Here is a 20,306-nt window from a genome sequence, read left to right as displayed (position 1 = left end):
AAGGATTTTTTAAATTTTTAAAATAATTTTTCTAAGTTAAAAAATTGTTTTTTTTTTTTATTTTAAATTGAAGAATTAATAGAAAAAATAAATCAAATTAAAATTTTTATGAATTATAAAGCGAATTTTTTGTTGGGTACTTGGAAATTGTTTGACAAAGGTTTTATGCACTAAGCTTGGCACTGAAATGCAGTACATACCGGAGCAGCAGCGGCATTTTAGAGTTGGCTAATGGATGTGGGCGGGTCAGGGGACAATGAACTGCTGTTCTTTGAGGAAAGTGGAGACAAATACAACATGTCAATTTGTGGACTCTGGAATAGAAATTCGGCAGGTAATTTCTGTTGATTGATGAGACTTTTTTTTAAATATTTAGGTTGCTTAAATTTTAGTTAATGTTTTATTAAAATTTTATTTTTTATTGTAAATGTAATAATGTAAAAATTAGTTAGCTGATTACAGAATGAATAATGTATCATATCTTAACTATTTTATTTTACTTGTAAAAGTTGTTACTTTCGAAAAATCTATGTAATCAGCATCGTTTTGATTAGTACATACCGGAGCAGCAGCGGCATTTTAGAGTTGGCTAATGGATGCGGGCGGGTCAGGGGACAATGAACTGCTGTTCTTTGAGGAAAGTGGAGACAAATACAACATGTCAATTTGTGGACTCTGGAATAGAATTTCGGCAGGTAATTTCTGTTGATTGACGATACTAGATTGCTTAAATTTTAGTTAATATTTTATTAAAAATTTATTTTTTATTATAAATGTAATAATGTAAAAATTAGTTAGCTGATGATTACAGAACAATGTACCATATCTTAACTATTTTATTTTACTTGTAAGAGTTGTTACTTTTTCTTATAACCTATGTAATCAGCCTTATTTTGATTATATAATCAATGAATCATCATCTCTCAGCGAGGAAAATGAGAGAATTAGAAAAGTTTTGAGTTGTTCTGTTTTTTTTCAGTTTGCTATTGGTTTTAAATATTTATTTTCAATTCTAGATATCTAATTTTAATATTTAGTTATCTATTATCTATTCCAACTTCCAATAATAGTATCAGAACTCCTTATGTCCTTTAAGGGCATGTAAAAGAGAGAAAACAAGTGAGAATCTCCTTCACTAAAAAACCTTAAAATTAGAGTGGAAAGTGATGGCTTCTAGTGGGTATTCTGCTCCTTCAGCACCTGTATTTTCTGGAGTAGGTTACGCGATCTGGACTATGAAGATGAAAGCTTATCTCAAAGCTTTTGATTTGTTAGAGGTGACTGAAACTGATAGTGAGCCAACTCCCTTTAGAGATAATCCTACTGTTGCTCAAATTACGGCTCATAGTGAAGAGTGTGCTAAGGGATTCAAGGCTCTGTCAGATCTTCATGCCTCTGTCTCTAATGTGATTGTCATAAGAATTATAGCTTGTGAATATGCAAAAAAAGCTTGAGACAGACTCAAGGAGGAGTTCTAAGGAAGTGAAAGCTCGAGGTACATTATTGTTCTCAACTTGAGAAGGGAGTTTGAGGTTCTAAAAATGAAAGAATTTAAAACTTAGAGTGTAACATCCAGCTGCTTGCTTGGATGTGGAGACGTCCCACATCGGTGGAATACGGCAATTCCGAATTATATATAATAACTAGCATAAAACTACTAAATAACTTAACCATTTTGGACTAGTTTGGACCGAACTGTTTCAATTGGTATCAGAGCCACCCTAGGTTAGAAAAATTGTACTACCCGTGTGAGACGAGATGGAGCCGCCTGAGATACTAGCGAACCACAATACCCGAGGGTCTGGTCCTGGTTTAGCAATTGTATTCAATTCAGTTGCAACGAGGACGTCGCAAATTTAGCAGGGAGAGTGTAACATCCAGCTGTTTGCTTGAATGTAGGAGACGTCCCACATCGGCGGAATACGACAATTCCGAATTGTATATAATAGTTAGCGCAAAACTACTAAATAATTTGGGTTAACCATTTTGGGCCATATAATAGCTAGCACGAAACTACTAAATAATTTGGGTTAACCATTTTGGGCTATGTGAAAAGTAAGGTCTAAAAGTTATTTGGGTCAGTTTGGGCCGGACTGTTTCAATTAGGAATACACAGATAGATTGATAGTTGTGGTCAACAAAATCAGGTTGTTAGGTGAAGATTTATCAAATAAAAGAGTTATGGATAAGGTTCTTGTGAGCCTGTATAAGAGATTTGAGTCTAAAATTTCATCTTTGGAGGACTCTAAAGATACGAGCAAGATCACCCTACCTGAACTCATAAATTCTTTGCAAGCTACTGAGCAAATGAAATTGTTTAGATAAGAAGATGCTCCTGAGGATGCATTTGTTGCAATACAGAAAGGAAAGTTGGGACAACTTGAAAGTGGAAGTAGTGCTGCAAAAAAGGCTAAATTTTCATCTTATCCAACCTATAGAAAAATAAATCACTTGGAGAAGGATTGCTGGTAGAAAAATGGTGTAAAGCCTGTGCAATGCCATTACTGCAAGAAATATGGTCATATTTCTAAAGATTGTAGAATTAGACAGGGCCAGCAGCAGGGTCAGCAAGCTAATTTCATTGATGATCAACCTAAGCACTAGGAAGATCATCCGTTCATGGCTTCTCAGTCATGTAGAGTTGTTGATAATCTCACTTGATTCATTTATAGTAGTTGTATAAGTCACATCGCTCGATAAAAGCTTGTTTGTCTCCATGAACATATCAATAAAAGCTATTATGAAGATGAAAAATGGAGAGGTAGTTTAGGCTATTGGCAAGGGTACTGTTGTTATGCAAACAAAGAAAGGTACCAAGTATATTTCTAATATTCTCTACATTCCTAATCTAGATTAGAATTTATTGAGTGTTGCTCAAATGATACAAAAAAATGATATTCCTTGTCTCTCAAAGACTCTTCATGTCATATTTATTACTCAAATAATTCTGAAGTTATAGAGGTTAGAATGATTGGTAATAACTTTCCTCTAATGTCATCTAATGATGCTGAATTTATCAGTAAAGTTGTTGTAGATGAGTCTTGGTTGTAGCATAAAAGATATGGGCATTATAACTTGAATTCTTTGAAGTTTATGCAATCTCATGATATGATTACAGATATGCCTGCTGCTTCTATTTATGATGGGATGTGTTCTAGTTGTCAATTTAGTAGATTGCATAAATACTCATTTCCTAAGGATCAAGTTAAGAGGGCTACTAAAAACTTGGAGATTGTATATACTGATATGTGTGGACCTATGAGTGTGCCATCCTTAAGTCAAAACAAGTATCTTATTTTATTTATAGATGACTTGACTAGAATGATTTAGATGTATTTCCTAAGCAGCAAGAGTCAAGTTTTCAATGTATTTAAAGATATTCAAAGTTTTAGTTAAAAAGCAGAGTGGTTGTATTCTTAAAATTTTAAGGTCTGATAATGATAAAGAGTATACCTCAAAGGAATTTGATAAATTCTGTGAAGATGCTGATATTCAACATAAACTTTTGGTCCCTTATTCAACTCAATGGAATAGAGTTTCTGAGAAGAAGAACAAAACAGTTATTAAGATGACCAAATGTATGTTGAAAGGGAAAGAGCTACCAAAGATGTTTTGGGTTGAAGTTATTTACACAGCTGTGTATTTGTTGAATAGACTTCCATTTAGAGCAGTGGAAGGAAAAACTCCAGCTGAAGCATGGTTTGGGTCAAAGCCTTCTGCAAGCCAATTGAAGGTCTTTAGGTCAATTTACTACATGCTTGTTTCTAATGTCAAGAGGATGAAGCTGGATGATAAAGTTGATTGGGTATTTTTCTAGGTTATACAATTTCATCAAAAGGCTATAAGATCTACAATGTAAAAACCAAGAAAATGGTTATTGGTAGAGATGTGAAGTTTGATGAAGAGCCGAGCCTACTGAGACTTTGAGAAAGAGCATATTGTTAGAGCAACAAACTCTTTGCAGCCAAAAGTTATTTTTAGAAGCTCTAGTAGTGGAGATTTAGAATCTGGAAAAGAATCTAATTCTGATTCAGAATCTAAAAACGAGTCTAATTCTGATTCAGAATTTAAAAAGGAGTCTAATTTTAATAATGAAGCACATACTCCTAAATTTAAGTCTCTCTAAAATTTATGAAAGATGTAATGTGGCTGTGGCAGAACCAAGCTGTTATGAAGAAGCTTCTCAAGCTAAAGAATGGCAGCATGCCATGAAAGAAGAAATTGCAGCAATTGAGAAGAATGGAACCTGGGAATTAGCTTCCAAACCAAAGAGCAAAAGTGCAATTAGTGTGAAGTGAGTTTACAGAATTAAAGTAAATTCTAATGGCTCTATCTTCAAGTACAAAGTTAGGCTTATTGTGAAGGGTTATGCTCAGTAACCAGGGGTAGATTATGGAGATACTTTTGCTTTAGTTGCTAGGCATGACACTATCAGATTGTTGTTGTCTTTAGCAGCCCAAAATGGATGGCAAGTGTTTCACTTGGATGTCAAATCTACATGCTTGAATGGTTGGCTAAATGAGGAGATTTATGTGAAACAACCTAAAAGATTTGAAGTAGAGGGCTAGTTATAGTCTGAAACAAGATTAAGAAGGCTCGTTATAGTTTGAAACAAGCTCCAAGGGCTTGGTATGCAAGGATTGACTCACATCTGATCCAAAATGGATTCAAGAGAAGTGAAAATGAGCCAACATTGTATGTGAACAATGTTGGAGATGAATCTTAGTTGATTGTGTCACTTTATGTTGATGATATGTTAATAACTGATGAAAATTCTCAGTTATTGGATGATTTTAAACTAAGAATGCAATCTGAATTTGAAATGTCAGATTTGGGAATTATGAACTATTTTCTTGGGCCGAAAATTGAGCAAAATGCTGATGGTATATTTGTGTCTCAAAGGAAAATGCTCTTGAAATGTTGAAAAAGTTTAATTTGGATGATTGCAAGTCTGTGGATGTTCCTCTTGTTGGGAATAAGAAACTTACCAAGGATGATGGAGCTAAACCAGCAGATGCTTCACTATATAGAAGTTTGGTTGGTAGTTTGCTATATTTGATTACTTACTTCACTGTATAGAAGTTTAGTTAGTAGTTAGTTTACTATATTTGATTACTTTCAGACTTGATTTAATGTATTCAACAAGCTTATTATCTATATTTGCATTCTCCTAGTCAATTACATTTTGCTAAAGGTAAGATGGTGCTGAGATACTTGAAGGGTATTTTTGAAATTGGCTTGTGGTTTCAAAGAGAAAAAACTGTCAAGCTTGAAGGTTATGTGAACAGTGATTGGATTGGAAGTGTTGATAATTCAAAGAGCACTACGGATTATGTTTTTTTTTCCTTGGTTCAGATATTTTCTCTTGGAATTCAAGGAAGCAAGAGGTAGTTGCTCAATCTACTGCTGAAACTAAATATATTTCAGCTGCTGGTGCTACAAATCAAATTTGGCTTAGGAAGCTACTAAAGGATTTAGGAATTGAGCAATGTGAGCCTACTATTATATGGTGTGATAAAAAAAATCAGCCATTGCCATTGCAAAATAATCATGTTCAGCATGGGAGAACTAAGCACATCAAGGTAAAATTTTATTTAATAAAAGAAGCATAGAAGAATTCAAAGATCAAGCTGTTGTATTACAAGTCTGATGAACAACTTGCTGATATCCTTACAAAGACATTATCCAAAAATAAGTTTGAAGAACTAAGAAACTTGGAGTACCAAGGAGTGTTGACTGATGAGGCCTTTTTTAAATACTTAGGTTGTTTAAGTCTTACTTAATGTTTTGTTTAAAGTTTACTTTTCATCGTAGATATAATAATATAAAGGTTAGTTAGCTTATTATAGTACAGCTCACCATACCTTAATCATACTTTCTTACCTTACTTGTAAGAGTTGCTAATCTCTCTTGTAATTTGTGTAATCAGTCTTATTTTGGCTATATAATTGTTAGTCTAGTTGAGATTGTAGTTGGAAACTAGTTAGAAATATTTTGTATTTTTGTTAAGTTTTATCCTTTGGTTATTGCACTCTAGTTTCTGCTATACCTGCTGTATCAGAAACTCTGTTTCTGAAATCAGAATTCCAGATTTGATGGGATTATATTTTTTTAATGTTAGAAAGGTTAGATGCTAATGGACACTTTTGACTTGTAAAAGCTTTCTATAAAAGCTTCCTTTTTTTGTAACTTCTCCAGTAAGAGAATACCAGATCAATAGAGAAGTCTTCTTCCTCAATTTTTTCATCTTCTTCCCTTGCTCTCCATTGCTGCAATTGTTAACAGTGGTATCAGAGCATTTTATGGTCTTTGTGTGACCTGTAAAAGAGAGAAAACTAGCAAGGAAACCTTCCTCAAAAAACCCTTAAATACTTGTGAGTGAAAATATGGCTTCAAGTAGCTATTCAGCTCCTCCACCACCTGTTTTCTCAAGTGAAAACTATCCCATCTGGTCAGTGAAGATGAAGGCTTATTTGAAGGCCTATGATCTATGGGAAGTTGTGGAAACGGGTAGAGACCCACCTCCTTTGAGAGACAATGCTACAGTTGCTCAAATGAAGCAACATAGTGAAGAGTGTGCAAAGAAGTTCAAGGCACTCTCTTGTCTTCATTCTGCTGTTTCTGATGTTATTTTCACAAGAATCATGGCTTGTGAATCAGCAAAAGAAGCTTGGGATAAGCTGAAGGAAGAGTTTCAAGGAAGTGACAAAACTAGAAGCATGCAGATTCTAAATTTGAGAAGAGAGTTTGAAGTCCTTAAAATGAAGGATTCTGAATCTCTCAAGGAGTATTCTGATAGATTACTCTCTGTTGTCAACAAAATTAGACTTTTAGGAGAGGAGCTGAGTGATAAAAGAGTTGTGGAGAAAGTTCTTGTAAGCCTACCCGAGAGATTTGAGCCAAAGATCTCTTCTTTGGAAGATTCTAAAAACTTGAGTACCATTTCTCTTTCAGAGTTGGTTAATGCTCTACAAGCTCTTGAGCAAAGGAGGACATTCAGAATGGAGGAGTCCTCAGAGGAAGCTTTTCTTGTGAAGCAAAAGGGCAAGCCAGTTGAAGAAGTAAAGAAAGCTGCAAGTAATTCTTTTAACAAGGGCAAGCAACATGCAAATAGAAGGAAGGGAGGTAGAAGAGCAAATTTCCCACCTTGTCCTACTTGCAACAAAACCAACCATCTTGAGAAAGATTGCTGGCAAAAAAGTGGAGTTAAGCCACCACAATGTGGTTATTGCAAGAAGCTGGGTCATGTTGATAAAAATTGCAGACTCAAGCAATATAGGCAAAACAAGAATCATAACCAGCAACCTGCACAACAACTTAATTACCATGATGATCAAGCTCAATGTGATGATCATATTTTTGCTGTTACACACTCCTCAAATACCAGTTGCAGACACACTTGGCTTGTGGATAGTGGTTGCACTTGTCACATGGCAAGAGATGAAAGCTTGTTCTCTTCTATTGATAAATCAGTGAGGGTCAAAGTAAAGCTTGGAAATGGAGAAATTGTGGAGTCTCAAGGCAAGGGTTCAGTATATATTCAGACTAATCAAGGTATCAAACTAGTTCCTGATGTTCTTTTCATTCCTAGTTTAGATCAAAACTTGCTTAGTGTTGCTCAAATGATGAAGAAGGGTTATTCCTTGTCATTCAAAGACAATGTGTGCTCCATTTTTGACTCTCATGGTGCTGAAATTGTTAAAGTTAATATGGTGGGTAATAGTTTTCCTTTAAATTGGAATTCAGTTCAACAACACAGCTCATATATTGCTAGAAATGCTGAATCTGATTTGTGGCATAAAAGATTTGGCCACTATAATTTGAATTCTCTCAAATACATGCAAAGTAAAGAAATGGTTAGAGATATGCCTGAAATTTTTCTTGATGGTAGTGTGTGTGGAAATTGCCAATTTGGCAAGTCTCATAGACAATCTTTTCCCGATAATGCAACATGGAGGGCTAAGGAAAAGCTGGAATTGGTTCATACTGATGTATGTGGACCAATGAGGACAGCTTCCATGAGTAACAACTTGTATTTCATCCTCTTTATTGATGATTTAACAAGGATGACTTGGGTTTATTTTCTCACCAACAAATCTCAAGTTTTTTCAGTATTTAAGAAATTTAAAGCTCTTGTTGAAAGGCAAAGTAGCTGCAAATTAAAAACTTTGAGATCAGATAATGGTACTGAGTATACTTCTGGTGAGTTTAACAAATTCTGTGAAGATTTGAGAATCAAGCATCAATTTTCAGTTAGTTATTCTCCTTAACAAAATGGTGTCTCAGAGAGGAAGAATAGAACCGTAATGGAGATGGCTAGATGCATGATGATTGAGAAGAAATTACCAAAGAATTTCTGGGCAGAAGCTGTACATACAGCTGTATATCTTCTCAACAGGCTTCCTACAAGGTCAGTGCAAGGAATGACACCTGTGGAGGCTTGGTTTGGTTCAAAACCATCAGCAAAACACGTGAAAGTGTTTGGTTCAGCTTGTTACATCCATGTTCCTGCAGTAAAGAGAGGCAAGCTTGATGATAAGGCAGAAATTGGTATCTTTTTGGGTTATGCAGCTCAATCGAAGGGTTATAGAGTGTACAAAGTTGAAGCCAAGAAGGTGGTTGTGTGTAGGGATGTGAAGATTGATGAAGATGCTTATTGGAATTGGAAAACAAATCAAGTTGAGTATTGTTGTTCAGATCAGCAGAAAACTAGAACCGTTCCTACAGTTCCAGGATCAGATTCTAATTTCGATACAGATTCTGATGTTGATTCACCTCCACTAAGAACCAAATCTCTTGCTGAGATTTATGAGAATTGTAACCTGGCTATTTCAGAACCTTCAAACTATGTTGAAGCCTCAAGCAATGATGCATGGATAGCTGCAATGCAGGAGGAGATTGGGATGATTAACAAGAATGAAACTTGGATTCTTACCCCTAGACCTCAGAATAGGAGGGTCATTGGAGTTAAATGGGTATACAGAGTTAAATTAAATCCTGATGGAAGTGTGTTCAAGTACAAAGCAAGACTAGTTGTTAAGGGATATGCTCAAGTCCCTGGTATTGACTATGGAGACACATTTGCTCCTGTTGCAAGGCATGATACTGTGAGATTACTGATTGCACTTGCTGCTCAAAACAAATGGAAGATTTTTCACTTGGATATCAAGTCTGCATTCCTCAATGGCAACTTGGAGGAAGAAATCTTTGTTGAACAGCCTGAAGGATTTGAAATTGCTGGTTGTAAAGATCATGTCTATAAGCTTAATAAAGCCTTGTATGGGTTAAAACAAGCTCCAAGAGCTTGGTACAGCATAATGGATTCTCATTTACTTGATCAAGGCTTTCAAAGAAGTCCTAATGAGGCCACTTTATATGTGAAGCACACCAAAGGCAAGAGTTTGCTTATTGTTTCTTTGTATGTTGATGATTTATTGGTAACAGGAGACAACTTAGAGGAAATTCAAAGATTCAAAGAAAGGGTTATGCATGAATTTGAAATGTCAGATCTTGGTTTGATGAAGTATTTTCTTGGCATTGAAGTCCACCAATCTGAAAGTGGAATATTCATCTCTCAGCACAAATATGCCCTTGATATGTTGAAGAAATTCAGTATGGAGAATTGCAAATCAGTTGCAACTCCGTTGGTGCTGAATGAGAAGCTTCATAAAGATGATGGGGAACCAAAAGTAGAAGGTTCTACTTTCAGAAGTTTAATTGGCAGCTTGTTGTATTTGACTGCTACAAGGCCTGATTTGATGTTTTCAGCTAGTCTTTTATCTAGATTCATGCAATCTCCAAGTCAGAAGCATTTTGGTGTTGCTAAAAGGGTCCTCAGGTATTTGAAAGGTACTGCAAACTATGGTATTTATTATACCAATGTTGAGGATGCTACTTTGATTGGCTATTCAGATAGTGATTGGGCTGGTTGCTTAGATGATTATAAAAGCACCTCTGGTTATGTTTTTTCCTTTGGGTCTGGAGCTTTCACTTGGAATTCAAGGAAACAAGACATTGTTGCTCAATCCACAGCAGAAGCAGAGTATGTTGCAGCTGCATCTACTGCCAATCAAGCCATTTGGTTAAGAAAAATTTTATTTGATTTGCAACAACCTAAAGAGGAACCTACAACTATTTTTGTGGACAACAAATCAGCTATTTCCATAGCTGAAAATCCAGTTCAGCATGGTAGGACCAAACACATTAATGTGAAGTTTCATGCTTTGAGAGAAGCTGAGAAGAATGGAGAAATCAAGCTGGTCCATTGCACTTCAAATTTGCAGCAGGCTGATATTTTTACAAAAGCATTACCAAGAGCAAAACTTGAGTTCATGAAATCCTTGCTTGGTGTTTCCAAAAACAATCTTAAGGAGGAGTGTTAGTCTAGTTGAGATTGTAGTTGGAAACTAGTTAGAAATATTTTGTATTTTTGTTAAGTTTTATCCTTTGGTTATTGCACTCTAGTTTCTGCTATACCTGCTGTATCAGAAACTCTGTTTCTGAAATCAGAATTCCAGATTTGATGGGATTATGTTTTTTTAATGTTAGAAAGGTTAGATGCTAAGATGGACACTTTTGACTTGTAAAAGCTTTCTATAAAAGCTTCCTTTTTTTGTAACTTCTCCAGTAAGAGAATACCAAATCAATAGAGAAGTCTTCTTCCTCAATTTTTTCATCTTCTTCCCTTGCTCTCCATTGCTGCAATTGTTAACAATAATCAATGAATTATCGTCTCTCAGCATGGAAAATGAGAGAGTTAGAGAAGTTCTGAATTGCTCTATTTTTTCTCGGTTTGCTATTAGTTTTAGATATTTGTTTTCAATTGTAGGTATTAATTTCAGTATTTAGTTATCTATTCTTACTCCAATTCCCAACAGTTTCTTCCAAGAAGTCACTTGTTGAGTTCCATTAAGTAATTCATTCGAGAGCATGGAAGGGAAGAACTAGGAAGGAGAGTTCCATTAAGTAATTCGTTCGAGAGTATGGAAGGGAAGAGCTAGGAAGGAATGGACATACAATACATGCAGAGGATAACAACTATGGACTCTCCCGCAGGGAATCATTAAAGGAAGGATACATTTTCTCTAATTATCAGCAACAACGGAAGCAAGAATCATATTCAGATTACATATTGTTCTATTATGACGATCCAAGGTTCAGCATTCTTTCTCCTCTACAATTCCCACCATGGCAGGATCATGCTCTTGAAATACAAAATGCAATCCCAAAACGACGTTGTGGGATCCCAGAAGAAAAATGAGCATCCTTCCATCTATATTAGGCCCAGGAATTTTTTTCCTTCTGCAAATTGGTGTCCAAACATCAGACCAATGTCTTGCCAATTTTAGCTCCCCAACATAATAGAAAAAACTACAATTTTTCAGTTTTCACACTCAGAACCAGAAACGAACCTCCTCTATTAATAGATTAATGTGTTCCCCAAACAATCTCAATGTTAGTCTTATCTATTCTAATTGTTGGTTTTCAGTGGGCATAAGAAAAATGATCATTTGACTTGTTTTTTATTTGTATTATTTAGTAACAAGCATGATTTGGACAAAACCATGGGATTTCCGAGTCATATAGATGGTCTCCTGTTCTTTGTTGGAGTAAACTTCTGTTAGTTTGCTTGTTCTCTTGATTTGCCGGTTGATTCTCTTAGTAACTTCCATATTTTTAATAGATTGACCTTTAATAACTTGTATCAGTTCTTGTTCTTTTCGTCAAAACAAGAACATAAGCTAAAAGGTATTGTTCACTAAGTACTCATGCATGCCATCATAGAGATGCACATGACATCGGTTACTTCAAGGGCAACTCCTTATTCTTTTCTGGTTGGATTATTGTCCATCAGAACATCCATTCATCCATACATACATATTAGAGAGAGTGAGAGAGATAAATGCTTGAGAGGAAAATAACTGGCTTTCTGGGTATCATAGTTTCCACTGAATTCTATAAAATTTTTCATTGGTAAGTTGGATAATGGCTGGTGTTCATAGGCTGTCAACTGAAGAAGTCATGAGGATATCAAGAGAAAGGTTCATCCATATTTATACTCAACATTACATTGACCTCTCCACAATTCACCATTTCTTTGATGCCTCTCTTTTTGATCTTTCTGGTGAAGAGATCAAAGATGTGGAACTGGCACTTCTACTTCTAGCTTCTGCTCACAAGGTGAGTAATCAACAATTTGATGCTGCAAGTAAATTCCTCAACTTGTGTGCTTTCTTGTCTTCTAGAACAGGAAGTTCAGTTCAAAGGGTAATCCACTATTTCACCAAAGCTCTACAAGAGAGAATTTCACGACGAATCGGGATTGTCCCTTTAAATGGATCAGAGAGTAAAGAAAGAATGCTATTGCATCCATCACAAACAACAGTGCGTTTTGATCCTGCGCTTATTTCGTGCAGCTTAAAGCTTCCTTGTGTTCAACTAACCAAGTTTGCCGGAGTGCAAGCTGTTATAGATAATTTACCCTCAGCCAGAAAAGTACATTTAATCAACTTATCAATTGGAACTGGAGGGAACTGCACAGTATTGATGCAAGCTCTTGCAAATCGTCAGGATTGCCCAGTTGAGCTTCTAAAAATAACTGCTGTTGGAGTAACTGCATTAAGACAGAATTTTGAAGACACTGGTAAAAGGTTAGCCTGTTTTGCTGAAACCTTAAAGCTACCATTCTTCTTCCAAACTGTTACATTTGTAAACATCAAGGATCTCAAAGAAGATATGTTCGAATTAAGTAATGATGAAGAAATTGCAATTTTCGCCCCCTGTATAGTAAGAAACATAAAAGCACAGCCAGGTTGCTTATCATCTCTAGTAAGAGTACTAAGAAACTTAAATCCATGTGTGCTGGTGATGATTGAATTAGAAGCAAATCACAGTTCAACAATATTCATAGACCAGTTTGTTGAAGCACTACAGTTCTATAGTTCATGTTTTGATTGTATTCAGGATTGTATTGATCAGAGTGAAAGCAGGATTGCAGCAGAAGCATTTTTAGGACAGGAAATCAAGAATATTGTTGCAGTTAAATATGAGGAGAAGATTTACCATCACATGAAGATTGATGAATGGAGGGCTTATTTTACCAGGCTTGGATTGGTGGAAATAGAAGTTAGCAGATCATGTTTTGAGCAGGCAGAATTGATGCTACAGAATTTTGCTTCTGGGAAATCTTGCTTACTTGTCAGAAATGGCAAATGCCTTATTTGTGGCTGGAAGGGAACTTCACATTTTTCAGTTTCTGCTTGGAAGTTCCACCGAAGACGGTGAAAGAGGAGATGAACATCTAATTCTGTTCTTCAATTTTAGACCAACAGTTTGAGGCTCTGAACCTGCATATGCATCAGAAAGAATTGACAATTTGATTGTATAAAATAAAAATATATATGTAGTTGAATTAAATTTTACTTATTAATTTCAAGTATTTGATAAACATAATTCTCTATTTTCTTTAAATTAGCCATTTAATATTATTTATTATTTGAATTGAATAGAGGAAAAGGCTAAAATGAAAAGCTACGTTACTCTGGTCTAACCAACTTAACTGGCTTGCAGTCTCGTTTTCCAGCGAAGAAAAGCTAGCTAGATAGACATGAGCATATCTTGCGCTCCCTATATTTTGTCGACACCAAACAAAATGGCACATAACCCTCGACCAAAATCTGAGTTAAGGAGACCTGATCCTGCCATTTCACTGCTTCAACTCTGTAAAAAGGTAGAAGAGCTAAAACAAGTGCATACCCTTCTCGTCAAGACCTCCCTTATCAGAGAAAAACATGCCTTTGGCCGTCTTCTTTTATCATTTGCCTCCTTTGATAATCTGGGTACTCTTGATTATGCTCAGAAACTGTTTGATACCGTTGATATCCCAAGAAACTCATTCATGTATAATACCATGATAAGGGCCTACGTGAATTGTGGTAATCCGAGAGAAGCATTTGTTGTTTATTCAGAAATGGTGTGTGAGGATTCTGCTCGCCCTGATGATTTCACTTTTACTTTTGTGTTTTCTGCTTGCTCCAAGTTTAATGCTGTTTCCGAAGGCAAGCAAGCACATGCCCAGATGATAAAATGCGCTGTTAAGTTTGGGCCCCATTCTTGGAATTCCTTGATGGATTTTTATATGAAGATTGGAGAGATAGGAACTGTGATTCATCGCTTGTTTGACAGAATTGAGAATCCAGATATTGTTTCTTGGAATTGTTTGATTGATGGGTACGTAAAATCAAGTAATTTGGGTCAGGCACGAAGAGTTTTTGATGAAATGCCTCAAAGAGATGTGGTGTCGTGGACTATAATGCTTGTCGGCTATGTAAATGCTGGTTTGTTGAGTGAAGCTTCTTATTTATTCAATGAGATGCCAGAAAGGAACTTGGTTTCTTGGACTGCGTTAATTAATGGTTACTTAAAAATGGGAAATTATGGTAGGGCTCTGGATATTTTCAAAGAGATGCAAATGGCCGAAGTTGAAATGGATGAGATCACTATAACAACTTTGCTCTCTGCTTGTGCCAAGTTGGGAGCTTTGGATCAAGGCCGTTGGCTCCACACATACCTTGATAAAAGTGGTGTTAAAGCTGATGCCCATTTATCAACGGCGTTGATTGACATGTACAGCAAGTGTGGACGAATAGACTTGGCTAGGAAAGTTTTCAAGGAAACAGAAGATAAGAAAGTATTTGTGTGGAACTCAATGTTAGGAGGACTGGCAATGCATTCATTTGGAGAGGAAGCTGTTGAGCTGTTTGACAAAATGATAAAGTATGGAATAGAACCTAATGAAATCACATACATCTGCATTTTAGCAGCATGTAATCATTCAGGTCTTGTTAGTGTTGGATTGTCTCTCTTTAATCAACTGATCGAAGATCATAAACTGCAACCTAAAATGGAGCACTATGGATGCCTTGTCGATCTATTGGGTCGTGCAGGTTTGTTATACGAGGCATTTCGGTTAGTTAAAACTATGCCTTTGCAAGCTGATGGAACTGTATGGAGAGCCCTCCTTGGTGCTTGTAAGCTGCATGGAAATGTTAAGATGGCAGACCAAGTTGGGAGAATTTTGATCAAGTTGGAGCCCCTAAATCACATGAATTATGTCCTTCTTTCGAATATATATGCAACGGTTAATAGATGGGAAATTGTTGGAGAGTTGAGGAGAGAGATGAAAGTGAAAGGTTTGACAAAAATGCCTGGATGCAGCATGATTGAGCTGAATGGTGTAGTCCATGAATTCGTTGCTAGAGACTCTTCTCACCCCAGAAGTCGAGAGATCTACGAATTGTTGAATATAATGACTAACCATGCGAAAGAATCCATGAACTGTTATGATGACCTTTGAGCTATGAAACAAAGCACTTGGTAAACACAAGCGGATGCAAAGAAGTTAGATGCCAGTGATCATACCAATATAAGTCACATTTTCAGGCTCATATGTTGTTACTAGATTTTGAGGTTAAATGAAATTCTTCCCTGAGAAAATCTCGCTGCTAGCCAATGAGTATTTGAGGCATGGCAACCTTGTAACCGGAAGAATGTGGTGAGAGGAAGTTCATGACAGTTTAGCTCAGTATCAGAAAGGAGAGACAGAAGATATGTAAAGAGCTTCAGGAAGATAGAAGCGCAACAAAAGTGGTGCATAATTCTGCATACCTTGTATAGTTGGAGCTTGAAGAGAGAAGCACAATAGAGCCTCTAAGCTTGTATATGACTGCTTAAACTTTTTAATACATCATTGCTGTGTTTCTGCTCATTATTTAATATTCATTTAGATATTCGCAGTACAATATAATATTTATGGTCTGAAGCTTTTTATTTTTAATATTAAATATAATTATGCAAATCCTAGAATTTTGGTGCATAAGAATAAAGTTGTAATTATATTTATTAATATTTTATATCTTTAGCCTTTTTGATTTGTAGAAAAAACTAGAGATGAATTTATTAGTGAAATAAAAATAAATGAATTAATTTATTAACTAAGATAGATTAAGCAATTAATATGGTTTTAGGAATAAAATAAAATTGACTAGTCAATATTGATAGACTTAATGGGTCTACTAAAGACCTTAGCCCGAGAATAGCCCATTCCACAGAGTGCCATTAGCGGCATCGGCGTTCAGCGAAGCGGTGGGCAAGGACAAACAAGCCAAGTATAAACACTTGGACATTACATGTCTGCTCTTGCCTCTAAGTGGGGAACTGAAGCAAACAAGCGAACTCCATTTATCCAACTAGGAGGATTATCAAGCCAAAAGGTGGTGAAGAAAGAGACCGAACAGAACATGAAATGGAGGGAAAAACAAAAGAAAAAGGTGAGAAGAGTGGGATAATCGAGATGTGGGCAAAGAAACACAGTCTGCTATTCACAGGAGCTACCAGACACCCCTTTATCCTCAGCATTCGAGATGGGTCAGTCGATCTTTCCTCTTTCAAAAGATGGCTGGTACTGTGTTCTTAATCTTAATCTCAATCATTCTCCTTTGTTTTATTATTCTTTGTAAATCCCATAATTGCTTGAATTAATTGCATTTAGCTAGTACTGAATTTTGACGCCAGATTTTATAGGGCTTACTCTTTAGGGTTAACTGTAGAATCAAAATTAATGCTGTCTGACAGATGATCATGGTGGGGTCTGTCCAAGACAACCATAATTCACTGTCAGAATAAAAGGGTTGTACTCACTAAATGATTCTCCCAACATCTTGCAGGGACAGGATTATGTATTTGTTAGAGAGTTTGTGCCTTTTGTGGCAAGTGTATTGATTAAAGCTTCTAAGGAATCAGATGATAGTAATGACATGGAAGTTATACTAGGTGGTTTGGCTTCTCTAAATGATGAGATTGCCTGGTTCAAGTCAGAGGCCTCCAAGTGGGATGTTCCCCTTTCTAATACTGTTGTCCATAAGGCAAACCAGAATTACTGCAGGTACCATCTATGCTTCAGCTAATATTATCTTTGGATTCTTGTTTTGTGAAAATTCTCCTCTGTAACTTTGCTTTGGGATTTCCATGTCATGATACTATTTTATATGTTCTCTTAAATTTGGAGTTCTTTTTTCCTGGTTATGCTTTATGTTTCTATTCATGTTTTTCCATCAATTTTGATCATCCTGATTTGTATATGGAGTGGTTCAAGAGGTTCAATAACAAATGGGGGTTGGGCCAGTCTTTGAGGCAACAGTCATAAATTTGAAATCTCGACCCTTTCTCGGTGGACAAATGATAATGAAGAAAATATTGAGCAGTTAAAGGGCCGTGCCATTCAATTTCAGGGTTTGAAACATTTCTGATCTTGATTCCTGATGGCTGTGCATGAAGTTTTGTTTCTAATCACAGTAGTCCATAACCTCTTGGTTAATTTCCTGGTTAAGTGCAATATATATTGCTGATAAGGATTATCCTATCCTTATGCATAGCTATCTTGTATTTTATCCTGTGTATATCATTCAGCTCAAGTAAATCACTATAGCGTAGTAGTTACCTATTGTATATTACAACCACTTGTATGTGAGTATAAATAGCTGTGCATACTTCATCGATGGTAAGCCAAACTATTCACATAAAGTATTCTTCTTATATTGTGTTCTTTCATTCTTTAGTCTTAGAAAAGATGCATATGGTTTGTTGCAGATTTCTCGAGAATTTGATGTCACCAGATGTTGATTATGCCGTGGCCATTACAACCTTTTGGGCCATTGAAACTGTATACCAGGAGAGCTTTGCACACTGCTTGGAAGATGGCAGCAAGACTCCACCAGAATTACAGGACACTTGCCAAAGATGGGGCAATGACGATTTTGGTGAATATTGTCGTTCGCTCCAGGAGATTGCCAATAGATACCTTGAGAAGGCTTCAAGTGACGTGCTTACAGAAGCTGAAGTAACTTTCCTTCGTGTCCTTGAACACGAAATTGAGTTTTGGAATATGAGTCGTGGGGGTGTCTGAAAGAGTTGGCTCCAAAATTGGACAAAATGAGATTACTAATGCACCAGTACAGTATAGTTCAAGGCAGTTTCAAGGTTTCTGTGCACAATATAAGTTCCTCCTGTAAAGAACTGATACAATTACTAGTCTATATAATCCCTTAGAATTTGTTTTGCTAAATTTCATTGATAATATTCATAACAACATTGAGAAAGTTTCTCTTATTTAATTACATCTTTCCACACACAAATACGCATAGTATCTTATACATCACTCTTAAGCATAAGAACTGTTGCATTATATTCAGCAGAAATATCCCATTTCCTTTCTGCACCAAAAGGGATATTATATTTTGGCTGTTTGTTAGGATAGAAAAGTCCAAAGTGTTTCTCAAGCTCCGGTTGCTTTTGATTTTCATCAAACATTGCAAATATGTAAGTCTCTGTAGCTCTGCCAGGCCTCTTAGGAGTACCTCCTTTAACATGGTTGATCAAATTGGAGAGATAAGTACGCGCATTATCATATGTGGCTGCAAACCCTCCGGCAGAGGGCCAGCCACTTTCCGACACCACCACCGCCACAGAACCGCCACCAGCCCTCTCAAGAGAAGAGTACAATGCATCTAGCAGTGCATCAAAAAGGTTCCTATAACCTCGCTGACCATCCCATACAACTACTGATGGTGAAGTGAACAAAGCATAGGCAAGAGAAATATCCCTTGGGTTATTAGCATAACTAAAGTAAGGGTAAATATTAGCAAGTAAAGGTGATCTGACAGAATTCAGGAATCCAATAATTGGGTCCAAGTATGATCTAACATCACCCCTAAAAGCACCTGCAGAAGGAGGATAAGAATTTCCTACCAGGGTCATGTCAATTGCAGTAGAGACCTTGATTTGATCCTGAAGACCAGCTGATCGTATAGCTTCATATATATTTCTCATGGCAGGCAGAACATATTGAGCCATCCAAGCTGTGCCTCCATTCACAGGACTAATTTCATTGCCAACTGCTATATATTTGAACCTGACACTTGGCCAGAATTCTCGAACATTTCTTTGAACCCATGAGTTTGCATTGGAAGGGTTGGCAAGGTTTTGGAGATCTGGGTTTGGAACACCTAGAATGAGTTCAATGTTTGAGCCTCTAAGGGCTTCCAATGCTGCACGATTTGGATCATAAAGTCTCATTCTCCTGATGTTAGATCTCTTATAGAGAGATATGACTTCTGAAGCAGGTGGAAGGTTGTTGCCTAGCATGCCATAGCAAGCACCTATCTGGGCATCTGAATTTCAAAAGGAGGGCATATTAGTTGAAACCTTTTACAATAAGAAAATAAAAACGAAGATCAAATTTAACATGAGAGGGAGAGAGAGAGAGAGAGAGAGAGACCTGTTATAGCAAGGCTTGCTATAAAGAGAATCAGAAGAAGCATGGCAGTAGTTCTTGAAGATGAAGAGAAGATAGGCATTATGAAGGGAGAAAGTAGCTTAATTTGGAGCATGCATATTACTACCATATGGATGCTTTATATAAAGACTCTTTAGCTTACTGTTCATGAAGTTTTTTTTTTTTTTTAATTTTTTATTCGTTTGGTTTAAAACTGAGTTTCTTGTCTCTCCATGCACGTTTACCAATCCTGATGATTAACACTAGTCTTTGGATGAATATGTTTTTGGGATTTCAATTTTTTTAATAATTATTACTATTTATAAAATTTTAAATATAATTTTCTAAATTATCCTTATTTATTTACCATTTTATTTTTCTATTTTTTAAAATATCAGAGGCCACTTTTTTCATGGAAAAGTTATTACTATGACTTTTGCAAAATTGATAGTAGTAAGTGACGTGAAGTAATTAAATAGTTTATTTTAAAACTACATTAATTAATTTATAAAATCTTAATGAATTGATGAAAAATATATTTTTTATATAAAATAAAATTATTAAATGATAAAATAATATAAGTAAAATATGCATTAAGTATAATGAATAAATATATACAATTTTATTTTTCTAACAGTTACAAAATATGTATTTAAATATAATGGTAAGTTGATTAGACCAATTAAGATTTTATAAATTTAAGATTTCTTTATAATTGATTATATTTGAAAACATCGTCGGACAGATAAACATCTCTATCTTTAATGACTTGAAAGTCATTTTTCTTCTCCTAGGAATCCACTTGAAAGATAGATAAGGGATAAGCATTTGTTTTTGCCAAACAAAAACGTTCGTTAAGACACTCTTTATTATAGAGTACTTAACATAAAAAAGAAAACATAAGAACTGTTAAGAGACTCTTTGTTATAGAGTACTAATAACATAAAAAAGAAAAAATAAGAACTGTTAAGATTAT

The 20,306-nt window shown here is 35.8% G+C and overlaps 4 protein-coding genes across 4 annotated transcripts; 3 read left to right on the top strand and 1 right to left on the bottom strand.

Annotated features, from left to right (window-relative positions):
* Window positions 1-207: 207 nt before the first annotated feature.
* LOC110611455 (pentatricopeptide repeat-containing protein At4g18840) lies at window positions 208-15,943 on the top strand. The gene is made up of 3 exons (XM_021751818.2): window positions 208-334; window positions 555-695; window positions 13,570-15,943. The coding sequence occupies exon 3, from the start codon at window positions 13,607-13,609 to the stop codon at window positions 15,353-15,355; it is 1,749 nt and encodes a 582-aa protein (XP_021607510.1). The 5' UTR covers window positions 208-334; window positions 555-695; window positions 13,570-13,606; the 3' UTR covers window positions 15,356-15,943.
* On the top strand, window positions 11,872-13,343 carry LOC110611456 (DELLA protein RGL1). Its single transcript, XM_021751820.2, has one exon. It carries the CDS (start codon window positions 11,986-11,988, stop codon window positions 13,282-13,284), a length of 1,299 nt encoding a protein of 432 aa, XP_021607512.1. The 5' UTR covers window positions 11,872-11,985; the 3' UTR covers window positions 13,285-13,343.
* A 180-nt stretch (window positions 15,944-16,123) lies between the features above and the next one.
* On the top strand, window positions 16,124-18,121 carry LOC110612030 (probable bifunctional TENA-E protein). Its single transcript, XM_021752665.2, has 3 exons — window positions 16,124-16,459; window positions 16,725-16,942; window positions 17,647-18,121. Exons 1-3 carry the CDS (start codon window positions 16,304-16,306, stop codon window positions 17,960-17,962), a joined length of 690 nt encoding a protein of 229 aa, XP_021608357.1. The 5' UTR covers window positions 16,124-16,303; the 3' UTR covers window positions 17,963-18,121.
* Window positions 18,095-19,494, bottom strand: LOC110612029 (glucan endo-1,3-beta-glucosidase, basic vacuolar isoform). Its single transcript, XM_021752664.2, has 2 exons — window positions 19,334-19,494; window positions 18,095-19,226 (listed from the first exon to the last, which is right to left on the bottom strand). The coding sequence occupies exons 1-2, from the start codon at window positions 19,458-19,460 to the stop codon at window positions 18,205-18,207; spliced, it is 1,149 nt and encodes a 382-aa protein (XP_021608356.1). The 5' UTR covers window positions 19,461-19,494; the 3' UTR covers window positions 18,095-18,204.
* Between the last annotated feature and the right edge of the window lie 812 nt (window positions 19,495-20,306).

This window comes from Manihot esculenta, chromosome 3 (assembly GCF_001659605.2).
Source record: "Manihot esculenta cultivar AM560-2 chromosome 3, M.esculenta_v8, whole genome shotgun sequence".
NCBI classification, from domain to species: Eukaryota; Viridiplantae; Streptophyta; class Magnoliopsida; order Malpighiales; family Euphorbiaceae; genus Manihot; species Manihot esculenta.
The sequence above is the reverse complement of the archived record's forward strand: the minus strand, read 5'-3'. Positions and strand labels throughout refer to the sequence as shown.

Coding starts and splice junctions, on each gene's coding strand:
- LOC110611456 (XM_021751820.2), top strand. CDS start 11,986: ATGGCTGGTGTTCATAGGCTGTCAACTGAAGAAGTCATGAGGATATCA.
- LOC110611455 (XM_021751818.2), top strand. CDS start 13,607: ATGAGCATATCTTGCGCTCCCTATATTTTGTCGACACCAAACAAAATG.
- LOC110612030 (XM_021752665.2), top strand. CDS start 16,304: ATGGAGGGAAAAACAAAAGAAAAAGGTGAGAAGAGTGGGATAATCGAG. Junction 16,460..16,724: donor CCTCTTTCAAAAGATGGCTG/GTACTGTGTTCT, acceptor AACATCTTGCAG/GGACAGGATTATGTATTTGT. Junction 16,943..17,646: donor GCAAACCAGAATTACTGCAG/GTACCATCTATG, acceptor GGTTTGTTGCAG/ATTTCTCGAGAATTTGATGT.
- LOC110612029 (XM_021752664.2), bottom strand. CDS start 19,460: ATGGTAGTAATATGCATGCTCCAAATTAAGCTACTTTCTCCCTTCATA. Junction 19,227..19,333: donor AGCAAGCCTTGCTATAACAG/GTCTCTCTCTCT, acceptor TTTGAAATTCAG/ATGCCCAGATAGGTGCTTGC.